This window comes from Malaclemys terrapin, chromosome 1, assembly GCF_027887155.1.
Source record: "Malaclemys terrapin pileata isolate rMalTer1 chromosome 1, rMalTer1.hap1, whole genome shotgun sequence".
NCBI lineage: Eukaryota > Metazoa > Chordata > Testudines > Emydidae > Malaclemys > Malaclemys terrapin.
The window spans coordinates 188455870-188478704 of NC_071505.1; the positions used below are offsets into that span (position 1 = coordinate 188455870).

The window sequence follows — 22835 nt, forward strand, 5'->3', positions numbered from 1 at the left end:
TCTGGACAGCACTCTCAACTCAGATGCACTGACCAGGTAGACAGGAAAAGCCCCGCGAACTTTTGAATTTCATTTCCTGTTTGCCCAGTGTGGAGAGCACAGGTGACCATGATGGAGTCCCAGGATCGCAAAAGAGCTCCAGCATGGACAGAACAGGAGGTATGGGATCTGCTCGCCATATGGGGAGATGAATCAGTGCTAGCTGAACTCCGTAGCAGTAAACAAAATGGCAAAATATTAGAAAAGGTCTCAAAGGCCATGAAGGACAGAGCCCATAACAGGGACGCACAGCAGTGCCGCGTGAAAATTAAGGAGCTAAGGCAAGCCTACCACAAAGCCAGAGAGGCAAACGGAAGGTCTGGGGTAGAGCTGCAAACGTACCGCTTCTACACGGAGCTGCATGCCATTCTAGGGGGTGCAGCCACCACTACCCCAACCATGTGCTTTGACTCTCAATGGAGAAACACGCAACAGGGAAGCGGGTTCGGGGTACGCGGAAGATGATGATGATGATGATGATGAAGACAATGAAGACAGCTCACAGCAAGGAAGCAGAGAAACCGGTTTCCCCAACAGCCAGGATATGTTTATGACCCTGGACCTAGAACCAGTAACCCCCGAACTCACCCAAGGCGTGCTCCCAGACCCTGAGGGCACACAAGGGACCTCTGGTGAGTGTACCTTTGTAAATATTACACATGGTTTAAAAGCAAGCATGTTTAATGATTAATTTGCCCTGGCAATCGCGGCCAGTACAGCTACTGGAAAAGTCTGTTAACGTGTATGGGGATGGAGCGGAAATCCTCCAGGGACATCTCCAGAAAGCTCTCCTTCATGTACTCCCAAAGCCTTTGCAAAAAGTTTCTGGGGAGGGCTGCCCAACGGGTCCTTAGTATGGGAAATGAGGGCGCTACTGTTTGAAACCATTCCCACATGTTATGAGAGTTAAAAAAGCTAAAAGACTGTGGCTTACCATGGCTGCCTGCAAGCCAAATTCTGTTGCCTGGCACCGCATGAATGATCTCTCATACCAAACCGGCAGGCCCTCAATATAAGAGGAAAAATGCTACCTTGTAACGAAAGCACATGTGCTGTGTAATGTGAACAGCAAAATTTAACGTGAAAGAGAACATTGTTCTCTAAAATGTGTCTTTTTTAACCATCTCTCCCTTCTCCTCCACCAGCTGCAAATGTTTCTCCTTCGCAGAGGCTAGCAAAGATTAGAAGGAGAAAACGGCGGACTTGGGATGATATGTTCATGGAGCTCCAGATGTCCTCCCACGCTGAAAGAGCACAACAGAATGCGTGGAGGCAGTCAATGTCAGACTACAGAAAAGCACAATATGAACGAGAGGAGAGGTGGCGGGCTGAATCGCAGGATGAACAGAGCAAGTGGTGGGCTGAAGATGATAGGTGGCGTCAGCTTGCAGACAGAAGGCAAGAGTCGATGCTCTGGCTGCTGGAGCATCAAACTGATATGCTCCAGCATATGGTTGAGCTGCAGGAAAGGCAGCAGGAGCAGAGACCGCCGCTACAGCCCCTGTGTAACCAACAGCCCTCCTCCCCAAGTCCCATTGCCTCCTCACCCAGATGCCCAAGAACACGGTGAGGGGGGGCCTCCGGCCACCCAGTCACTCCACCCCAGATGATTGCCCGAGCATCGGAAGGCTGGCCTTCAATAAGTGTTAAATTTTTAAAGTTTTAAACTGCATTGTGTCCTTTTCCTTCCCTCCTCCCCCACCCCTCTCGGGCTACGGTGGCAATTATCCCCCTAGTTCTGTGATGAATTAATAAAGAATGCATGAATGTGAAGTAACAATGACTTTATTGCCTCTGCAAACGGTGCTCGAAGGGGGGAGGGGAGGGTGGGGTGGTTGGTTTACAAGGAAGTAGAGAGAACCGGATGGGGGGGCGGGCGGAGGGTTCATCAAGGAGAAACAAACAGAAGTTTCACATCGTAGCCTGGCCGTCACAAAACTCATTTTCAAAGCTTCTCTGATGCGCACCGCGCCCTGCTGTACTCTTCTAACCGCCCTGGTGTCTGGCTGCGCGTAATCAGCGGCCAGGCTATTTGCCTCAACCTCCCACCCTGCCATAAATGTCTCCCCCTTACTCTCACAGATATTGTGGAGCGCACAGCAAGCAGCAATAACAATGGGGATATTCTTTTCGCTGAGGTCTGAGTGAGTCAGGAAGCTGCGCCAGCGCACTTTTAAACGTCCAAATGCACATTCCACCACCATTCGGCACTTGCTCAGCCTGTAGTTAAACAGGTCCTGACTACTGTCCAGGCTTCCTGTGTACGGCTTCATGAGCCATGGCATTAAGGAGTAGGCTGGGTTCCCAAGGATCACGATAGGCATTTCAACATCCCCAATGGTTATTTTCTGGTCCGGGAAGAAAGTCCCTTCCTCCAGCTTTCGAAACAGACCAGAGTGCCTGAAGACGCGAGCATCATGTACCTTTCCCGGCCATCCCACGTTGATGTTGGTGAAACGTCCCTTGTGATCCACCAGGGCTTGCAGCAGCATTGAATAGTACCCCTTGCGGTATATGTACTCGGTGGCTTGGTGCTCCGGTGCCAAGGGATATGGGTTCCGTCTATCGCCCCACCACAGTTTGGGAATCCCATTGCAGCAAAGCCATCCACTATGGCCTGCACGTTTCCCAGAGTCACTACCCTTGATATCACCAGGTCTTTGATTGCCCTGGCAACTTGGATCACAGCAGCCCCCACAGTAGATTTGCCCACTCCAAATTGATTTCCGACTGACCGGTAGCTGTCTGGCATTGCAAGCTTTCACAGGGCTATCGCCACTCACTTCTCAACTGCGAGGGCTGCTGTCATCCTGGTATTCTGGAGCTTCAGGGCAGGGGAAAGCAAATCACAAAGTTCCATGAAAGTGCCCTTACGCAGGCGAAAGTTTCGCAGCCACTGGGAATCGTCCCAGACCTGCAACACGATGCAGTCCCACCAGTCTGTGCTTGTTTCCCGGGCCCAGAATCGGCGTTCCACGGCATGAACCTGCCCCAGTAACACCATGATTTGCACATTGCTGGGGCCCATACCTTGTGTGAGGGCTGTGTCCATGTCAATTTCCTCATCACTCTCGTCGCCGCACTGCAATCGCCTCATCAGCTGGTCCTGGTTTTGTTTTGGCATGTCCTGGCTCTGCATATACTCCAGGACAATGCGCGTGGTGTTCATAGTGCTCATAATTGCCGCGGTGATCTGAGCGGGCTCCATGATCCCAGTGCTATGGCATCTGGTCTGAAAAAAGGCGCGAAACTGACGGAGGGAGGGAGGGGCGACTGACGACATGGCGTACAGGTACAGGGAATTAAAATCAACAAAGGTGGCTGTGCATCAGGGAGAAACACAAACAACTGTCACACAGAATGGCCCCCCCAAAGATTGAACTCAAAACTCTGGGTTTAGCAGGCCGTTGATTTCACGGAGGGAGGGGGAAGCAAATGAATACATCTATGTTTTTACATCTTAAGCTGGCAGCAGACGGTGCAGCATGACTGATAGCCCTCGGCATCTTCTGGGTGCTTGGCAGAAGATACTGTACTACGACTGCTAGCCATCGTCGTCAAGACAGTTCAATTGGACTGCCAGCAGGACTGAGTCTCCAGGAGACAAAGCATGTCTGCCCAGGTGCCTCTGATTGAACTGGAATATGACAATGAAGGATATCAATCTTAATACACCATCTACTGCCAAAAGGCAAGGGGCTGCTACTGTGTAGCAATGCAGCCCCACATCTGCCAGCACCCAGATAGCCGATGAAGGCTACCAGTCATACTGCACCATCTACTGCCAAAAGGCAATTAGCTGCTGCTGTGTAGCAATGCAGTACCCCATCTGCCGACACCCAGATGACATATGGTGACAGTGAGCTGAGCTGAACGGGCTCCATGCTTGCTGTGGTATGTTGTCTGCACAGGTAACCCAGGTAAAAAGGCGTGAATTGATTGTCTGCCGTTGCTCTGATGGAGGGGGAGGGGCCTGATGGCATGTACCCAGAACCCCCCGCGACACTGTTTTGCATCATCAGGCATTGGGATCTCAACCCAGAATTCCAATGGGCAGCGGAGACTGCGGGAACTGTGGGATAGCTACCCACAGTGCAACGCTCCGGAAGTCGACGCTAGCCTCGGTACTGTGGACACAGTCCGCCGGCTTCATGCACTTAGAGCATTTTATGTGGGGACACACACAATCGACTGTATAAAACCGATATCTATAAAACCGGCTTCTATAAATTCGACCTACTTTCGTAGTGTAGACATACCCTTAGAATCTGCGGTAGAGGATTCTTGGAAACTTTCCAAGCCTTTCTGGAGGATTCCCTGCAGGTCTCTATGTCCATCGACACCCTGCTTGGCCATGCAGATTAGTTACACAGGGCAATGTCCAGCTCACATAAAACACTACCTGCCTCCCACTTTTCTATTCCCTACACAAACCACAGCAACTTACCCGACATCTCATCTGCTTCCTGCTCCCCATAGAGCACTTCTGGAGTGGAGAAAAGTTCCTGGCTGCATGCCCCACTGTGCAACCCCACTGGGAACTCCACATCCTCTTCTACCTCCACTTGTTCATCCAGAATTTCAGCCTCCGGGTTACCCCCTCTTTCTGCTGCCTCCGAAGTATCCACGGGGCTATTGGCGATGGAGGTGGGGTCACCACCGAGGTTAGCATTCAGCTCCTTATAGAAGTGGCAGGTCTTAGGTGCACCACAGGAGCGATGGTTTGCCTCCCCCTCCTTATGGTACACCTGCCTCAGTTCCTTTATCTTCGCTCTTCACTGCTGTGTGTCCCGATAATAGCCCTTTTTGCACAAGCCTTGAGAAATTTGCCCATATGTGTCCCGATTCCTACGGTTCAATTGTAGCTGTGACTGAACAGACTCCTCTCCCCATATACCGATCAGATCCAACAGCTCAGCGGTGGTCCAAGCGGGAGCGCGTTTGGTGCAATAGCCAGCCATGCTTACCAGGGAAGCCACCTAGGAAGCTCACATGGGAAGCCAGCAAGCAGGAAATGAGATTTAAAATTCCCGGGGCTTGTAAAGGGGAGGGACGGGTTGGCTACAGGGCAGCGGAGTTGAAACCGCTGACCAGAGCGGCAGCATGGGAATTGTGGGACACTTTCTGGAAGCCAATAAAATCGTGGAAAAAAGGTGTGGTGTCTATACTGGCTGTTTGTTGACTATAAAGGTAGGGGAAAAGACAAAAGTCACTCGCAGGGGTGGAAGTTTTTTGTCACCAAAACTGGGCATTTTTTTTTTGACAAAAGTCCCATTGCAGTGTGTATGCAATTGCTGTTTTGTTGCCAAAAGGCATCTTTTGTTGACAAAACTTGCCAGTGTAGACAAGCCCTAAGGGTGTAGCCATACCTTAAGTGGGTCCAGGAGCAGAATGGGAGCCATTGGAGGAAAGCAGGGAGCCGTGAAGGAGCTGTGAGCAAGCCATTGGGAGGGTGCAGGGAGGGAAACGTTCAAGTTTTTCCTCCAAATAAGCTGGCATTTTGGGGCTGATGGTGCAATGTAAATTTTAGGTTATTTTCTCTGTTTTCCCTTCTAAGCAGAATGTAAGCTAACACACACTAGAATGCACACAGAAATGGTGACCTCTGACTTATTTGAAAAACGGTCTGTGCACACTTTTTCGCATGTTCCTAACTGCTCAGCGGGACAAGAGCCTTACTATTGGGTGGGGGAAAACAGGCCTGACAGAAGCAAACCGAGTTAAAAGGAACAGGCAACTTAAGAATCAAACTTTTGAATTTTGATTTTGCTTCTCTTGTACGAACTACTTTATTGTGACTAAAAATGTTAGCGGGAAAATAATTCTCTCTTTTTTTTTCTTCTTTGCATACTTCAAGCATTTGATACAGCTTTGTTCAAAGTCACTTTCACTGCTTCTCCTTCTCAGTCAGTTTCCCCTGTTTATGTGGGTCTTTCACAAAGCGGCCGGAGAGAGAAAACATCTTAAAGATAGGACAGTTATGACTGTAAACTCATAAAAAAGGGTAGGGAGATTCTCAGGGAGGAAGAATGGATCAGTGGTTAGAGTTCTGGCCTGGGCTGTGGGAGGTGTGCATTCAGTTCTTGCTCTGCCACAGATTTCCTGTGTGACTCTGGGCTAGACACATAGGGTATGCCTACCCTACAGCGCACAGCTTTGGCGTTGTGGCTGTGGCACTGTAGTGTAGATCTTTCCTACATCAAGAGAAGGAGGTTTTCCATCGATGTAATTAATCCACCTCTCCAAGATGTGGTAGCAAGGTCAATGGAAGAATTTCTCCATCGACCTACTCCTGTCTACATCAGGGGTTATATAGACCAAACTACAGTGCTCAAGGCATGACATTTTTCACAGCCCCAAGCGACTTAGCTAGGCTGATCTAAGGATAGACCAGGTCTTAGTCTCTCTAGCCCAGATCCTCAAAGGTATTTAGGCATCTAACTCCCATTGATTTCAATTGAAGTTAGGAACCTAAATATCTTTATGAATCTGGGCTTCAGTTATCCATCTGCAATATGCAGATAATGTTATTTCTCTACCTCTCAGGGTGTGTTGTGAAGATGAATGCATTAAAGATTATGAGGTGCTCAACTACTGTGGTGATGGGAACTATATAAGTACATAAGATAAACAGGTAGGTGTAGTACTTTTGAAACAGACAGATTTAATTTTAACTAATCTGCCTCCTACTACTGTATTTGTGATTCCTACTTCAGGCTGACAACAAATGCTCCTCTGCAGTCTGTTTTAGAGAGAATCGTAGAGACCCTATGCTACACAGATATCAAAAGGAGAAATCTGGCACTATTCAGACATCACGTTTAGTATCGATCAAACTCCTATCACCAAATAAACAACCATGTCTGATTGGGACAACCATGATGTATGGTGTAGTTCTCAGGAATACATTTAAAAACTAATGGAGGATCTGTCTTCCTGTTAATGTTAGTAATTTCTCTTCTAATAAAATGTTTTGCATATGTGTTTGTGTAGGTATTTCAAAGATTACTGTTGAAAGCACTGAATCTCTTCTACTTACATTCTGCCTGGGGCCTATTTTTACATCATTTGTTTGGGATGGCTGGTATTAAGGCAAATCATTTAAAATATTCGATACAAAATCTCCAGCTGTTCCAATACCGTCTTTTATTTAAGGAGTAATTTATCAGGCCCTCTAGGGTATATGTGTCATAGAGTCATGATTATTTTTTAGGAAAGCTCTTTTCAGTGGGTCAAGAATATCTGTTTCATGCTGAGGGCTTCACTGATGCTAGTTACTCATTGGGAATAGTTTATAACTCATTTTGGCTTTTGTCCATTCTATTACTGTTTACTTGACATCCATGTCAATACAAAGCCGGGTGGAAAATAGCTAGTACATAATTGCCCACCAGCAACAGAGGTTGTTATTAGGTGTCTGTCATAGTCTGACGTTCATTTCTGCTAAATGGTATCTAAGCAGTCCTTGAGTTGCAGGATATGAGGACTTTCAGAATGATTTACACAGGCATCAGTTATGCAATCTCTATATGAGGACACTGAAGTGTCGTAGAAAATAAAAGAGTATTAGATTGGAGTTCTGAGATGATTAAAATGTGCTACTGAAATGGCTATCAGAACAAACTCATCTGAGTATTATTGGTCTTATGAATATTACTGGGACTATTTGGATCCAGTTCCTGTAGATGAAAGGAAGTTGAAGGCTAATAAATGTAAGTATTGCATAGTAACAGCTTCTGATCTAGTATGTGAAGAGTTAGATAAGAACAAAATAGGTTGAATAATCTCCCTTAATATCTTCACTATCATGTTTCTCTTTGTAACATAGACTATAATGGGTTATATATATTTAATTTTATAGCTGACCCTCTGTATTTCCAAACTCTCACAACACTTAGTAGGTTCTAATGGCAGTTGATACTAATCCTGCAATATTATTTCATTTACTGTACAGTATATATATTTGAGAAAGATTTTGATACTAACCCATCTAATTGGAAAGAGATTTTTTAAAAAACAATTTACTAAATGGAAGCTTATTCTGAGATGTTAATCAGTAGTTTGTTGTACTCCTAACTGTTTGCATAATAGAGTAACAAAATAACCTTTTGTTCCTCTATATAGTTGTTGGTTTTTTTGTCAGTAATAGTTGTTTTCTTCATGGAATGCCAGGCTTGCATTAAAATGTATATAAGTTTTTAGATCTCAATAGAGAAAGAAGTTAAATTTTGATTAATCAGTAACAACAAGAAGCTGAACACACACACACACTTTTTTTCTTATTTCTTTTATCTGACATTCATCTCTAACTAATCATATTGATGTTTATTACCATAACAAAAATAATGCATTCTAATGGGCATCATTGGGTGCTGTGCAAACCTAAGACCAAGTGCTTGTATGAATCATATCTACAGTATGGCCATGGAAGTAGATTCCTTTAGCCTTTGATATTTATTTTCAGTTGATGAAGAAATAAGATGTCACTCATTTCATCCAATTATAATAACTCCACTTGGAGAAAATTAAAATTTCCATTTTGAGTGTAATAAACATTAATGTAATCTTAAATTATTACTTAACATGATAGGTCAAATTCATTCCTAGTGTAACTGCATAGCTTCATCTTATGGAAGCCAAAGGATAAATTCACCAGGGATGAATTTAAAACCAATATGTATTGGACAGGTGGAATTTATAGTTAAGTGACAAAAGACAAAAATATATTATTACATTATTGGTTCCTGTTTAACTTACTGTTACCAAAGACATTTTGGAATATACAAGTACAATATTAAAGGTTCAAAAAACTTTTCACATTGTCATCCATGATCTAGTCTACAAAGAATAAATGATAGTCTTGAAAGACTTTTGCTTATTTGTATAACAGCCATACAAGAAACATTCTCTGTAGTGCCAAGTAATTGATAATATTGAAACTGTAAAATTTGAAAAATCCTGGGCTTAACCTCCAGGTGAAGCAGAGCAATGCTTGGTGCACCTGGGAAGGGCAGGGCCATGGGTGGCTTTACATCAGTTTTTAGCCTCTCCTGAAGACTTAGGGACTGCTGGGGGCTGACCCACCCTTGCACAGGATAGAGAACTGCTGTAACAGACTGACATAGTATCTTCCTATATTCTAAGTAAACTTTATTGAATTAATTTAAACCTTAATGAATTAGGTTTAATACCTTTGTGTACATTGTATTAAAAATGCCATAGTGTATGTTTATTGTGGAATTATATGTACCTTTTCTAGTAGGGAGGGGAGATGCTAATGTATTTCCTCTGTTATCATCCCTTTGAAGCTACCCCTCTGGAGAGGTTTGCATAGACCAGTTCAAATTGGATTCTCTAGGGGCTAACAGACAAAGAAAGGGGTTTTGGATAAATAGCCTAGTTTTAAACTGGCTCAGGCGTTTCATCCTGAACCAGCAAATGGATAAGACCCCTGGTCCACAGAGGACCCCAATCCTTAGGGTAGGGTTGGAAGGTCTGGGTGCTTGTTCTGAGCTGGAGCTGTGATGAACATGTAACCACAAGGAATCTCCTTGGGTGGGGAAGCTGAAGGAGTGCTCTTGCCAGAATCCCTGTTAGAGTGAACTGTGATAAACATATTAGCATGTGTGTAGGGTCTTTTATTGTTTTTAATATGTTTTCTCTGAAATGCTTTTTACCTTAAGAATAAAGTAGGCTTGCATAGGAAGTGCTGTGAGTTAACTTATAAGTGTAGCAATTACACCTGTTAACCATCTATAAAGAGAAAGAAAACAAGTGTGTGTGAGCAACTCTGTGCTGGGAATAACACAGTGAAGGCAGGAATGCATGTCTCCACTCAAGAGAGGCAACAGCTTGGAAGTTGGAATCCTGAGAGTGGATGCCCTTGCTGGACCACTGGTGAAGTTGCCCTGATCTGTGACAGCTGCTAACTTGTTGGCAGATAATGGTCCTCAAATCCCCATTGTGCTCTGGCCCTGCCTTGGAATGGTCCCTGTGCTGGTGCTAGAGGGATGGGCAAAGTTGAGGTTTACCTTAGACTAAAGGAACCATCTGTAAGTCTCCTTTGCACTGATGAATCAGCAAAAATGGGACAGTAGAGCACCCAATTTGAAGCCAATGGGCCTTGCATGCAAGATTATATTAAGTACATGCTTAAGTGCGTTTCTGCATCTGAGCTTCAGTCTCTTGTGAGATGTCATAATATCACTAGTTTTCTAGAGTAGACTAAACTTGAATTTCCTACTTCAAACAAACAAACAAAGCAAAAAAGGGAACAGCCAATTTTTTTCTCCTGTGCAGGTTAATTTTAGTGCCAACTTTTGTTCCTTTGGTCCAATATTAATAACACAGGGCTGAGCTTTTCTCACTGATGAATCTGAAACCAGCCATGAGGACAAGAGGAATGATGCATCACTTCAGAGAATTACTCAAAGATTTTTCTTTCTAGTTATAGCATTGGGCAGTTTACCCATTTTTTACTAAAATAATAATAATACATTAAGCTAACCCTGTAATTGGGTTATAAAAGGCAGGTGAAAAATATAGTCATATAAAAATCTTTTATCAACTATTAGAATAAAGTCTGTTGTTAAAGAAAAGAAGAAAATCCCAATTGATGAAAGGCTAAAAACAGGAAACGTCTCCTGTTTATCTCCCAAGTTCAAATACCACCCTGAGATCCAGAGCAGTGTTATCCTCCATTACATATGTAAATAGTTGCACCTTGATTGGTTCCAGTGAGTTCCATGTATAACACTTTCTTATTAAAGCTGGACAATCCCCTCTTCTCCTCTAGTTCAGGTTTGTGTGGGGTTTTATGACTCCAAACTGCCAGATCCAGTTCACACTGTTTTTCATCATTTCAAGCCCTTGAGGTTTGCTTGTAGTATGAACACTCTGTCTCTCCCAATACAAGAGCCTCCCCCGCCACCCCTTACTTTAAAGACTTATTGGGGAGAGGGGCCAGGCCAGTGCTCTACAATCCCCTCTTCCCCATCTAATATTTCTGAGGCACTGACTGGCTTGTTTATTACGTCTGGCATCTTCAGGTGCTGTAGTTGCTTCCCCAACTTTAGTCTTCAGGGAGCTGCATTATATGTGCTTTATACCTCCTCATAGCCTGGCAAGGGTCTTTTGAAGGAGCTGTACTGCATCCTGAATCTGAGTCAACCCTCTGAGCCTTAACTCCACTTGGCAATTCATTCTTTATACCTGGGTTGAATTTTGCTTTCACAATGAAAACCAAAATGAGTTGAAACTCTAGTAGGCTTGGAATTTTCTTGCCATCATTTTGCACCATCCTGTTAATCAGTGACCCAAATCTAGTTAGTGTGTCCAAATCTCAGCTGCTTGATAAGAATCCTAATAGGTGACAGGGCCACCGGGGGGGGGGGGGGGGGGGGGGGGGGGGAGGAGGGCAAGTGGAGCAATTTGCCCAGGGGCCCCCACAAGAATGTCGGAGGCTCCCCCCTGCCTCCACCTTTCCCCATCCCCCGGCGTCTCAGCGCGCTGTGTCCAGGAGCGGCCCTGGACAGTGCTGCAGTGGCGTGGCTCCGGCAGGGCCTGAGGTCCTCCCGCTCGGAGCCACATGGTAAGGGTGCGGGGCTATGAGCTCCTGGACACGGCTCGCTGAGGCTGGGAGAGGGGGTAAGCGGCATGGTAAGCCGCTCTGAGCCGGGCACCCCCCGACCCCATCCCTTCCCATCCCTGACCCCCAGCTCTGAGCCCAGCCCCTCTGAGCCAGGCACCCCCTGACCCCCAGCTCTCCAAGCCAAGCCCCTCTGAGCCGGACACCCCCGGACCCCATCTCCCCCACAGCCCTGACCCCCAGCTCTGAGCCCAGCCCCTCTGAGCCGGGCACCCTCCGACCCCCAGCTCCAAGTCCAGCCCCTCTGAGCTGGGCACCCCCTGACCCCCCCCCCAGCCCTGACCCCCAGCTCCGAGCCCAGCCCCTCTGAGCTGGGCACCAGCTGACTCCTAGCTCCGAGCCCAGGCCCTCTGAGCCGGACACCCCCAGACCCCATCTCCCCCACAGCCCTGACCCCCAGCTCCAAGCCCAGCCCCTCTGAGCCGGGCACTCCCCTGACCCCATCCCCCCACAGCCCTGAGCCTCAGCTCCAAGCCCAGCCCCTCTGAGCCGGGCACCCCCCCGCCCCAGAGCCCAGCTCCCCACCCAGTCCTGGGCAACAGTAGCGCCACCCCCAGGCAGCGACAGCCCATTGGCACCATCACCATCACCCAGTGACATCCCATTATGTAATTGCAAATGTATACATACCATTAAAGCATTTAATGTTTTTAAATAATGTATTTCGTGTATTTTCAAATTATTACAAATTAATTTTTGAATGTATTTCACTGGTTATTTTTTACATTTTCAAATACATGTTACTATAGTATTGCAACTTTTTTTTATGGAAGGGGCCCCCGAAAGTGCTTTGCCCCAGACCCCCTGAATCCTCTGGGTGGCCCTGATAGGTGAACTCTAACTTTAGGTTGTTAGTTTAATAGGGAATAAAATGGGTACCCCATGTAGATTAATTAATGTCCCTAATTGCTGATACATTCCAGGTGTTTTCAGTAGAAGCACGTATTCCTACATATTGAGTTTATTTCAATGAACATTAGTGTTTTTTGTTCTTTGAGGTAAAAAATTATTTTATCTTAGTAAACATTTGCCTATTGAGTCAATGACCCTTGTTTTTCACCTCAACAGAAGTTAACATCTGCTTATAAATTCTTTACACGTCACAGATGTTCTGTCCCTGGCACCTCACGATATTAAGGCTGGCTAGCGCAGTTCCACACTGACCCTAGAAGAGCGCATCCAGTCCTAGAAATGCCATCTAAATATTAAACACACTTCTGACGGTTAAGCACGTGCTAAAACTACTTGAAAGCTACTGTACAGAATTTTCCATGGGACTGACACATTGCTAGGCTCACACGTGACATCACTTTTCAACAAGCTGTTCCCCCCATCCTTTGACTCTGAAAGGTCAATTTTAAAATTCCTGGCTGGCAAGAGTTTCGTAAGGGTCACATTCCATCCTTTGAATGCATGCACAGAGCTCCTAGTGAGTTCAATAGGTATCGTACTCATGCATCTAAGGGCAGAATTTGCTTCATAGACTGTTAGGCTGAGCAATATGGGTGCAGTTTTCCTTTAAAAAAACAGGTGCATACTCTGGAGTTCTGTGATTCTGTGGTAGGAACTAAGTTGTGTAATCTGCAAATGGATAAAATTCTCACAACCTTCTTATGTGCAATAAGCTTTTCCAAAGATATATGTAGTGCTGGTCACACTAGTGATTAGAGCAGGGGGCTAGGATTAGGATTGCTTTATTTCAGGCCCAGATACACCACACAGTGGCTTGCTATATTACTTTGGATAGTCACTTCATCAAGTCGTGCCTCAATTTCCCCATCTTGAATAGTGAGAATAATACCATTCAGTGGTGGTGTGAAGTTTAATTAATTAAATGGTATAAAATGCTTTGAGATCATCAGTTTTATCTGCACATTTTTTACTTGATACTGTATCATTGATGCTGTATGCTTCTTTTTTCTTTTTTAACAGATTCAATTGTCATAGCCTTTTGGGTTGGTATTGCTGCATTTGTGGTGTTTCTGTTCCTTATATTGCTCTACATGTCCCGATCTGGGTCTACACCAGTCAAGTAAGTAAGGCTGTTATACTGCAGATGAGGTACAAACTGATTTGTTTAATTCACATTATAATCAGCATGTAACACTTTTCACAGTTTCAGGGTAACTGCACTTGTATCCCACCTCCGTGGTCCACTCCATGGGTGCCCAATCAGGTCTCAGGTTTCCAGCTGTCACTTGTCTCTGAGCAGGGACCCTTGTCCCACTTCCTTCAGACCTGGATGTAAAGACTGTGCAGTTCCCTGACATACTCTCTGGCGTCCTCAGCAAGTCAGTGTACCTACATGCCAGCACCTGTTCTGTGCTTTCTCTCTGAGAACAATGCGGAGTGTGTACCAGCAGTTACAAGTACCATACAGCTCTTCCAAAGCAAAGTTCATTTATTCACACAGCAAAACCACAACACATATAAAAAACAACATAAGTTCCTACATGCTTACTAAACACACCAGAAATCACCCAGCTTCCACATGGTGAGTCTGGTAGGCCAACATCCCTTCCAACCCTTCAGCAAGGTTTGAGGTCTGCTTAGGACCAAAGGTCCTGTCCATTTGCTGAATCAGAAGGAAGACCGTGATTCCATTTAACCTGTGGTAACCCTCCACCATAGAGCAGAACACTATCATACTAAACCATTCATAAATTTAATCCGATGGTCCCCAAAGATACTGCATGGGTTGCAATATCTGTCACAACCCTGACTAACCTTGAAATGACGGAATGACTACATTCTTAATTATACATAGCAGTGCATAAAGCATGACATGTTGTTTTTATTAGCTGGCCTATGGTTGTCAGCCCAATGTTATTCAATATTTTTATCAATGGTCTGGAAGAAAATATAAAAGCACTATCGACAAAGTTTGCAGATGAGACAAAGATTGGGAAATACTTAAGAGAATAGGCCCCTTGTTCTGAGCCATTTGGATTGCTTGATGAGCTGTTGCTATCGTATAATTTGCATTTTAATAAAGCGAAATGCAAAGTCATATATCACGCAAACAAAGAACGAAGGTCATATGTACAGGATGGAGGACTATATCCTGAAAAACAGCATCTGAGGAGTTAGGAGACATGGTGAACAAACAACTATCATGAGTTCCCACTGTGATGCTGTAGTTAAATGTTTGTGACAACTGAATGGATAAACAGGAGAATATTGAGTAGGAATATGAAGGTGATATTACCTCTGCATACAGCATTGTTTAGACCACTACTAGAATATTGTGCCAGTTTTAGAGTAAACACTTTAAAAAGGACATTGGAAAATTAGAGAAGATTCAGAAAAGAGGTATAGGAATGATTTCAGGTCTGGAAAACATGTCTTCCTGGGAGAAATTTATGAAACTCAATCCATTTAATTTATCAACGAAGGCTGAGGGGGGATATGATTGCTCTCTTTAAATATATTAGAGGAATAAATACCAGGGAGGGAAAGGAATTATTCCAGCTCAGTACTAATGTGGACATGAGAACGAATGGATATAAACTGGCTGTGGGGAAGTTTAGGCTTGAAATTAGACGAAGGTTTCTGACCGTCAGAGGGGTGAAATATTGGAACAGCCTTCCGAAGGAAACGGTGGGGGTGAAGGACCTGTCTGGTTTTAAGATTAAGCTAGATAAGTTTATGGAGGGAATGGTTTAATGGGATAACATGATTTTAGTCAAATGAACAGTGTGCCATCGCTGGTAAATAGTATCAACGGCCAATGAGGGTATGGCTGGAGAGTCTTGCCTACATGCTCGGGGTTCTACTGATCGCCATATTTGGGGTCGGGAAGGAATTTTCCTCCAGGGTAGATTGGCAAAGGCCCTGGAGGTTTTTCGCCTTCCTCCACAGCATGGGGCAGGGGTCACTAGCTGGAGGATTCTCTGCTCCTTGAAGTCTCTAAACCACAGGATTTGGGGACTTCAGCAGCAGAGTCAAGGGAAAGGGTTGGGACGGCTTTGTAGCCTGCATCATGCGGGAGGTCAGACTAGATGATCATAATGGTCCCTTTTGACCTTAAAGTCTATGAGTCTATCAAATAGAAAGTTAAGAGGTGACTTGATGATTTATAAGCACATATACAGTGAATAGATTTCTGCTAGATTAAGGAGCCCTCTTGCATCAGTCAAAGACATACCAAAATATAACAGCTGGAGGTGAAGCTAGACATGCAAACTGGAAATGGCACACATATTTTTAAGTGAGGATAATTAATCACTGGAACAATTTACCAAGGGATGTGGTAAATTCCTCATCACTTGTTCTAGTTCACCTGCAAGTTATTGGGCTCAGTCCTTGAAAATGGGTGAAATTGTATGGCCTGTGTTATGCAGGAGGTCAGATTAGATAATTATAGTAGTCTTCCTTCTGGCTTTAAATATATGAATGGGCCAGATCTTCAGCTGGTTTAAATCACTACAGCTGTACTGAAATCCATGGAGCTCTGTTAATTCACAATGGCTTACATTCTGGCCCAATGTCTTTTGTTTTAGGGAAGATGTCTTCCACATCCTAGCACAGACCTAAAACTCCCTCCATTTCCCTTGCTTTAATCTCCCTCTCCAACCTCACAACCTACATCTCAGCTACTATCCTACACGCTGAGCAGGCCTGGAAAGGACTCCCTTTTGAGGCAGTCAAAGATGGTCCATAATCAGCTGGAGGGGTTGCTGTGGAATTATTTGAAGCACTTGCCCACCATAACCTTTGTTGGCCAGAAGCTGGGAATGGGTGACAGGGGATGGATCACTTGATGATTACCTGTTCTGTTCATTCCCTCAGGGGTACCTGGCATTGACCACTGTCGGAAGACAGGATACTGGGCTAGATGGACCTTTGATCTGACCCAGTATGGCTGTTCTTATGTTCTTATAACTGGAGCTGAGTATGTTGCCTCTGTAGTATTCACAGACCTGGGCAGCCTGGAAGTGAAAGGCTGCATTTCAAATTGGGTTTTCTTGCAAAAGAGTGTAGAAAACTAAACACTAAATCAACTAATTAGTAGCCCCTAATGCTCAAAGGGCTGATTTTATCACCCTTACTCACTTTGGGTAATTCCTTATGTATGAGATGTCCCATTTCAAAGGGACTACTTGCAGAACAAGGTACTACTTGGTGTAAGAGAGGTAGAGTAACGTTTTGAGTTAGTGACACAGCAGAACATAACAGGTTCCTCAGTCTCATGAGTCTGTGTGACATACCAGGATACACTGAGAGAGATCACAAATTGACTCATAATGTTAGCATTATGCAGTTCATCATTTGAGTCATGTAAAGCTAGACTTGACAAAGTAGGGGACAACTCTCCAGGAAAAGTAGGTGGATTAAGGTGAAGCCATTCATTTCGATCTCTAACCTCTGTGACTGTGACATAGACTAGAAGAAAGCAATGCCCATTGACACTGATTTGTTTAGTGGGTTCATAGACCTAACATTACTGGAGATTTTGAACTTTGCCTAAGTAGGGTTTTTGTTTGATGCAGTCCACATAATAGTTTACTTTGCTTGCTGCTGGTTTCCTTGAGCAAACAACTTTGTGCAAACATGGATGAATTTGGAAGGCTGTGCCCACTGCTTTTCATAAACTGATCAGGAGGCAAAAAATTCAGCCTAGCAATTAGGCAGAGAGAGGTTCAAGATTAGGTCACAAACAAGCAGAGACAAACAATAGTATAACATAGTAGTAAAAGGGAGTAATAATACAGTCTAATGTATCAGCACCCTAAGGCCTTTGGGACATTAACAAAAGGTAACAACAATACAAAAAGGCAGCTTTCCCAAAGAAACCGCAAAGCAAGAGGCAAACTAATTTCCAGATAAGACATAAATAATACAAGAAACATATCCAACATAAAATTACATGGTTACAGAGGCAAATTCCCTTTAATTTACTGTGCTTAAAGAACTGGCAGGAGAAATTGTATACAAGTAATATTCTCTCAGGAAAGAGAGATTCCTCATTGTAAACAGAGTACTTGCAAGACCTACACAGAAAAGACTAAACATTAGGTGAGCTTTTATACTGTGCCATTGAGAAAGAACACGTAGGACATGTATTGTGCAGTATTACAATATTGCCATATTAATCTCTAGCGTAACTGGTATTTCCGATATAACCCATTGAAAGTGCTATGGTAACCAATTAAACCTTAGGGGCATTTTATACAAACCATAGGTGTCAATAACTGAAAGGAACACTGGATGATTGATTGTTTATTTAGAGTTTGAAGTTCATCTTGTGTATTGTTTTTCTAGATGTTAGAACATACCGTAAGAAATTTTAGGAATAGGAGAGGATATCAAGCCCAACACACCTGCCCTTTTTTGATTTACGTTCTACCTGTTTTCATGCTGGTTCACCATATGCTCCAGTTCTTTCCAACTATCACAAGAGCCGGCTCTGCAGCTGGGAACTGCAGCCAATGGGAGGTGCAGGGGAGGCACCTGTGGGTGGAGGCAATGCACGGAGCTGTCTGCTAGGAGCTGAGGGAGGGACATGTTGCCGCTTCCAGGGAGCCCCCCAAGGTAAGCGCCGCCCAGCACCCTCACCCCCTCCCACACCCAAATGCCTGCTGCTGCTGTGGGGGAGGGAAGCTGATGCTCAGGCAGCCCCCGGGCCAGCCACAGTGACCACTACAGAAGTCATGGAGGTCACAGAAAGTCACAGAATCCATGACCTCCATGACAAACTCGCAGCCATAGGCATTACATCTCATCCAGCTAGCCCTGTACTGAGTCGAATAAGATTTGTTTGACTAAAGCATAATTAGTATTTGGCTCAAAGTATATCTTCTGGAAAGGCATTAGTCTTGATTTGAAGACATCAAAAGAAGGAAAATCTATCACTTCCCTTGGTAGTTTGTTCCAATGGGTGATCACCCTCACTGTTAAGAATTTATGTCTAATTTCTAATTTGAATTTGTCTGGCTTCAGCTTCCAGCCAGCTTCTTGTTATGCCTTTCTTTGCTAGATTAAAACATCCTTTAGTAGCTGGTATTTTCTCCCTGTAAAGGTATTTAAGTCACCTCTCAATCTTCATGTTGATAAGCAGATGGAGCTGATATTCTTTAAGTCTCTTACTGCAAAGCATTTTTCCCAGCACTTGAATAATTTTTTCTGTCTCTTTTTTGCACCCTTTCCAATTTTTCAACATTCTTTTACATAAATAAATTAATGGAGATATCCTATCTCCTAGAACTGGACGGGACCTTGAAGGTCATCAAGTCCAGCCCCCTGCCTTCACTAGCAGGACCAAGTACTGATTTTGCCCCAGATCCCTAAGTGGCCCCCTCAAAGATTGAATTCACAACCCTGGGTTTAGCAGGCCAATGCTCAAACCACTGAGCTATCCCTCCTCCAAATGTGGATACCGGAATGGTATGCACTATTCCAGTATCAGCCTTGCCAATGCCAAATACAGAGCTAAAATCACACACACACTCTCTCTCTCTCCTATTCACTATCCCCCATTTATGCACCTAAAGATCACATTAGCCCTCTTTGCCACAGCATCACAATGGGAGCTCGTGTTGAGTTACTTTCCCACTATGACCCCTAAACCCTTTTCAGAGGCACTGCTTTAGTCTCCCATTCTGTAAGTGTAGTCTGCAGTCTTTGTTCCTAAGATGGATAGCTTTGCATTTAGTTGTATTAAAAAAGCATTTTGTTTGAATGGACCCACTTTACTAAATAACCAGATTGCGCTGTATGACTGCCCTGTCCTCATGATTTACCATTCCTCCACTCTTTGTGTCATCCACAGATTTTATCAGCAGTGGTTTTATATTTACTTCCAGATCATTGATGAAAATGTTTAACAGAGGACCAGTACCTTTCTCTGTGGAACCCCATTCCATGAAGATTCCCCATTGACAACTACTTTTTGAGATCTAGCAATTAGCCAGATTTTAATCCATTTAATGTGTGCTTTGTTGTTATTGTCTAATGCTAATTTTTTATTCAAACTATTGTGTGGTAATATATCAAAGTATATTACATCTGCAGTTATCTTTATCGACCAAATTTATAATCTCATGAAATAATGAAATCAAGTTTGTCCCTTTTTGAATACTGGCAGATTAGCACTCTTCCAGTCCTCTGGAATTTCCCCAATATTCCAAGATTTATTTAACGTCAGCAAGCCGTAGTTCTCTTCAGACAACTCTTTTAGGACTCTTGGGTGTAAGTTTATCTAGGACTGCTGATTTCAAAATGTTTATCCCTACTAGATGTTGTTTAACATCCTCCTTAGTTACTAATGGATTGGAAAATACTTCATCAACCTCATGTGATATGAATACATCATCCTGCTTCTTTCCAAATACAGAAGTATTTATTGAAAACTTCTGCCTTTTCTGCATCATCATCAACAATTGCACTATATTTACCCAGTAATGGGCCTATGCCATTGCTCGAATTTCTTTTGTTCTTAACAGTTGTTCCTAACTCATGTTCCTAGCTCTGACTGCCATGGATTTTTCCCTGCTGTCTTTAACTTCTTCTTGTTTTTTTACACTTCATAACTTCTAACTTACATTGATTGATATCAATTTTCCCTTTTTACATGCGTTATATGTTCTTTTTTTATTTCTTACTGCTGCCTTTGCTTTGCCACTGAACTCGGAGGAGCTTTTAGCCAAAGTCATCCTCTTGATTGTGGAATCATGACTTCTGGTCATCTAATAAACTCTTCTTAAAGAACTCCCTGTCTAATTTTGCTCATAATTTTCCTCCATTTCGGGAAATTAGCCCTTTTGAAGCACCAAGAGCATAGATTAGTGGTTGGGACTGTCCTCTGTGCACCCATATTGAATGTAATCAGGTCATGATCGCTAGTGCCTAGACAACCAACTAACTTCCAGTCCAGTAATTAATTCATCTTTATCCATCATAATGAGGTCCAAAACAGTTATCTCATGTTGGATGCAATACCTTTTGTGTCAGAATATAATCATCTATAATGTTTATAAACTCTAATTATATTTATATCAGATCTGCAGCATGTCTCTAACAACACATTTTTTTCTTTCCACACATTACAGACAAGTGCTTGCAGGTAACCGAATAGAACATCTGGAAGGAAGTAGCTCCAATGTTGAGCAGCTGCATTGTGATGATCTCAACAGTCCAGACTCAGACTTGATCGCTACTGAACCATGTAATTCTCTTTCAGATGAAATTGGCATTCATGGAAGCATCTCGGCTTGAGTGAGAACTGGAAACTGATTCCTTAAAAACCAATCATAGTGATTATGACAGTGGGAAGATACAAGAATACCCTTGCTACCTTTTAGTAGCTGTATAAAATTAAACTAAATTAGCCCTGAAAAAGAGAACAAAAATAATTTTAAAAACTAAGACTAAAATTCAAAATATTCAAACCTAGATGCCTAATGATTTAGGCTTCTTAAGCCATTTAGGCACCTAGCTAGACTTGCTGTTTATTAGAGGTGTTGAATAATCCCAGATCTTGCAAATTACTAATGTACTAGATGTAAGAACAACTTAAAAAAATAATCAGGGACAGATTCTGCTCTCAGTTACATGGTTGTAAATCTGAAGCAACTCTTCTGTTGTCAAGTATATTACTCTGATTTACTCCAGTGTGGCTGTGAGCAGGGGCTGTTCCTGCAAATAGAGGTAGATAAAAGTGGTTCTCAATCTTTCCAGACTACTGTACACCTTTCAGGAGTCTGATTTGTCTTGAGTACCCTAATTTTACCTCACTTAAAAACTACTTGCTTACAAAAATCAGACATAAAAATAAAAAAGTGTCACAACACTCCATTAATGAAAAATTGCTTACTTTCTCATTTTTACCATATAAAATACATGTATGAAATTTCAGTTTGTACTGACTTCACTAGTGCTTTTCATATAGACTGTTGTAAAATGAGGCAAATGTTTAGATGAGTTGATGTACCCCCTGGAAGACCTCTGCCTGGGGTTCGTATACCCGTGGTTGAGAACCACTGGTATAGAATACCAAAGTAGATTCCAGTCCTGCAAACTGTTACGAATTGAGCTTGCCTTTATGCACTAGATATCATCTTCAGCTGAGCTGTTCATGTGCATGGAGAGAAGATGTGTAAATCTTTGCAGGATCAAAGGTTTTATTAATTTGAAGAGAACCCTTTGATTGTATTAGATTTAAATATTTTTCCTGCAATACTTATTCCTTATGAGCTCCATCATGACCATAATCATCAGTCTTATTTCCTCAGGTGCCTGTCCTTAGCTCATCTTCTCATTGCCAACCTCATCTTAGCATATTGCATTATCTTCGGGCCACTTTGCTGAGAAGGACAATTTTAGAGCAAAGTCAAATTTAAAAGCCTTGTGACTGCAGAGCAGAGAATTGCACCTGGCTCCACCGGCTTCAAATTCAGATATTTTTTAAAGTATAACAGAATGTGTTTTATTTACTTTAATATTTAAAAATATCTGGTTACTTTAAAAAAAGTTTACCTGCTTAGTTTAGCCAAAGATTAAAAGCAGCATTTCTTACCATAAACAAAGTGAAGTGTATTTGTAAATAAAGCTGGCAAGTGACACTAATCATGACCCAGTAGCCACAGGTTTGCCCTCTGAAAGATTGTATAAACCAATTTCTAGTCTGCTTTAATGACCAGAAAGAAAATGTTAACACTGAAACTCTGCCATTATTTGATTGCTACCACTGGTCTTAAAGTCGGATGAAAACTTTGCAGTCTTTTACTTCTGACAGTTTTATCATCAGCGCAACAACTTGCAGTGTTGCCAACTCTTGGGATTTCTTCACAACTGATGTGATTTTGGTCAGGGCTGGAGCCAGTCTGGCGATGAAATGAGACGCTCCAACCCTCTGTCGGGAGGAAAAGTAAAACCCCCTCCAACTTTCTTACTGCCTGGGGAAAAGCATCCAATCAGAGCTGCTGCAGAAGATAGTCATAGCTTTCACTCCTCGTCCTCTCAGGAGCAGGGCTGGTTCCAGCTTTTCTGCTGCTCCAAGCAGCAAAAAAAAGACAAGTGGTGGCACTTTGGCTCAGCTAAATCGCGCTGCTTCTTCGGCAGTAGGTCCTCCCCTCTTCCTCTTCGGTGGCAATTCGGCAGCAGCTCAAAGAGAAAGAGAGGGAATGAGGGACCCGCTGCCGAATTGCTG

General features: G+C 43.4%; 1 protein-coding gene across 1 annotated transcript; it reads left to right on the forward strand.

Moving 5' to 3' along the window:
- Positions 1-7552: 7552 nt before the first annotated feature.
- Positions 7553-22607, forward strand: MRAP (melanocortin 2 receptor accessory protein). Its single transcript, XM_054048035.1, has 3 exons — positions 7553-7751; positions 13619-13718; positions 20737-22607. The coding sequence occupies exons 1-3, from the start codon at positions 7646-7648 to the stop codon at positions 20900-20902; spliced, it is 372 nt and encodes a 123-aa protein (XP_053904010.1). The 5' UTR covers positions 7553-7645; the 3' UTR covers positions 20903-22607.
- Positions 22608-22835: the final 228 nt, after the last annotated feature.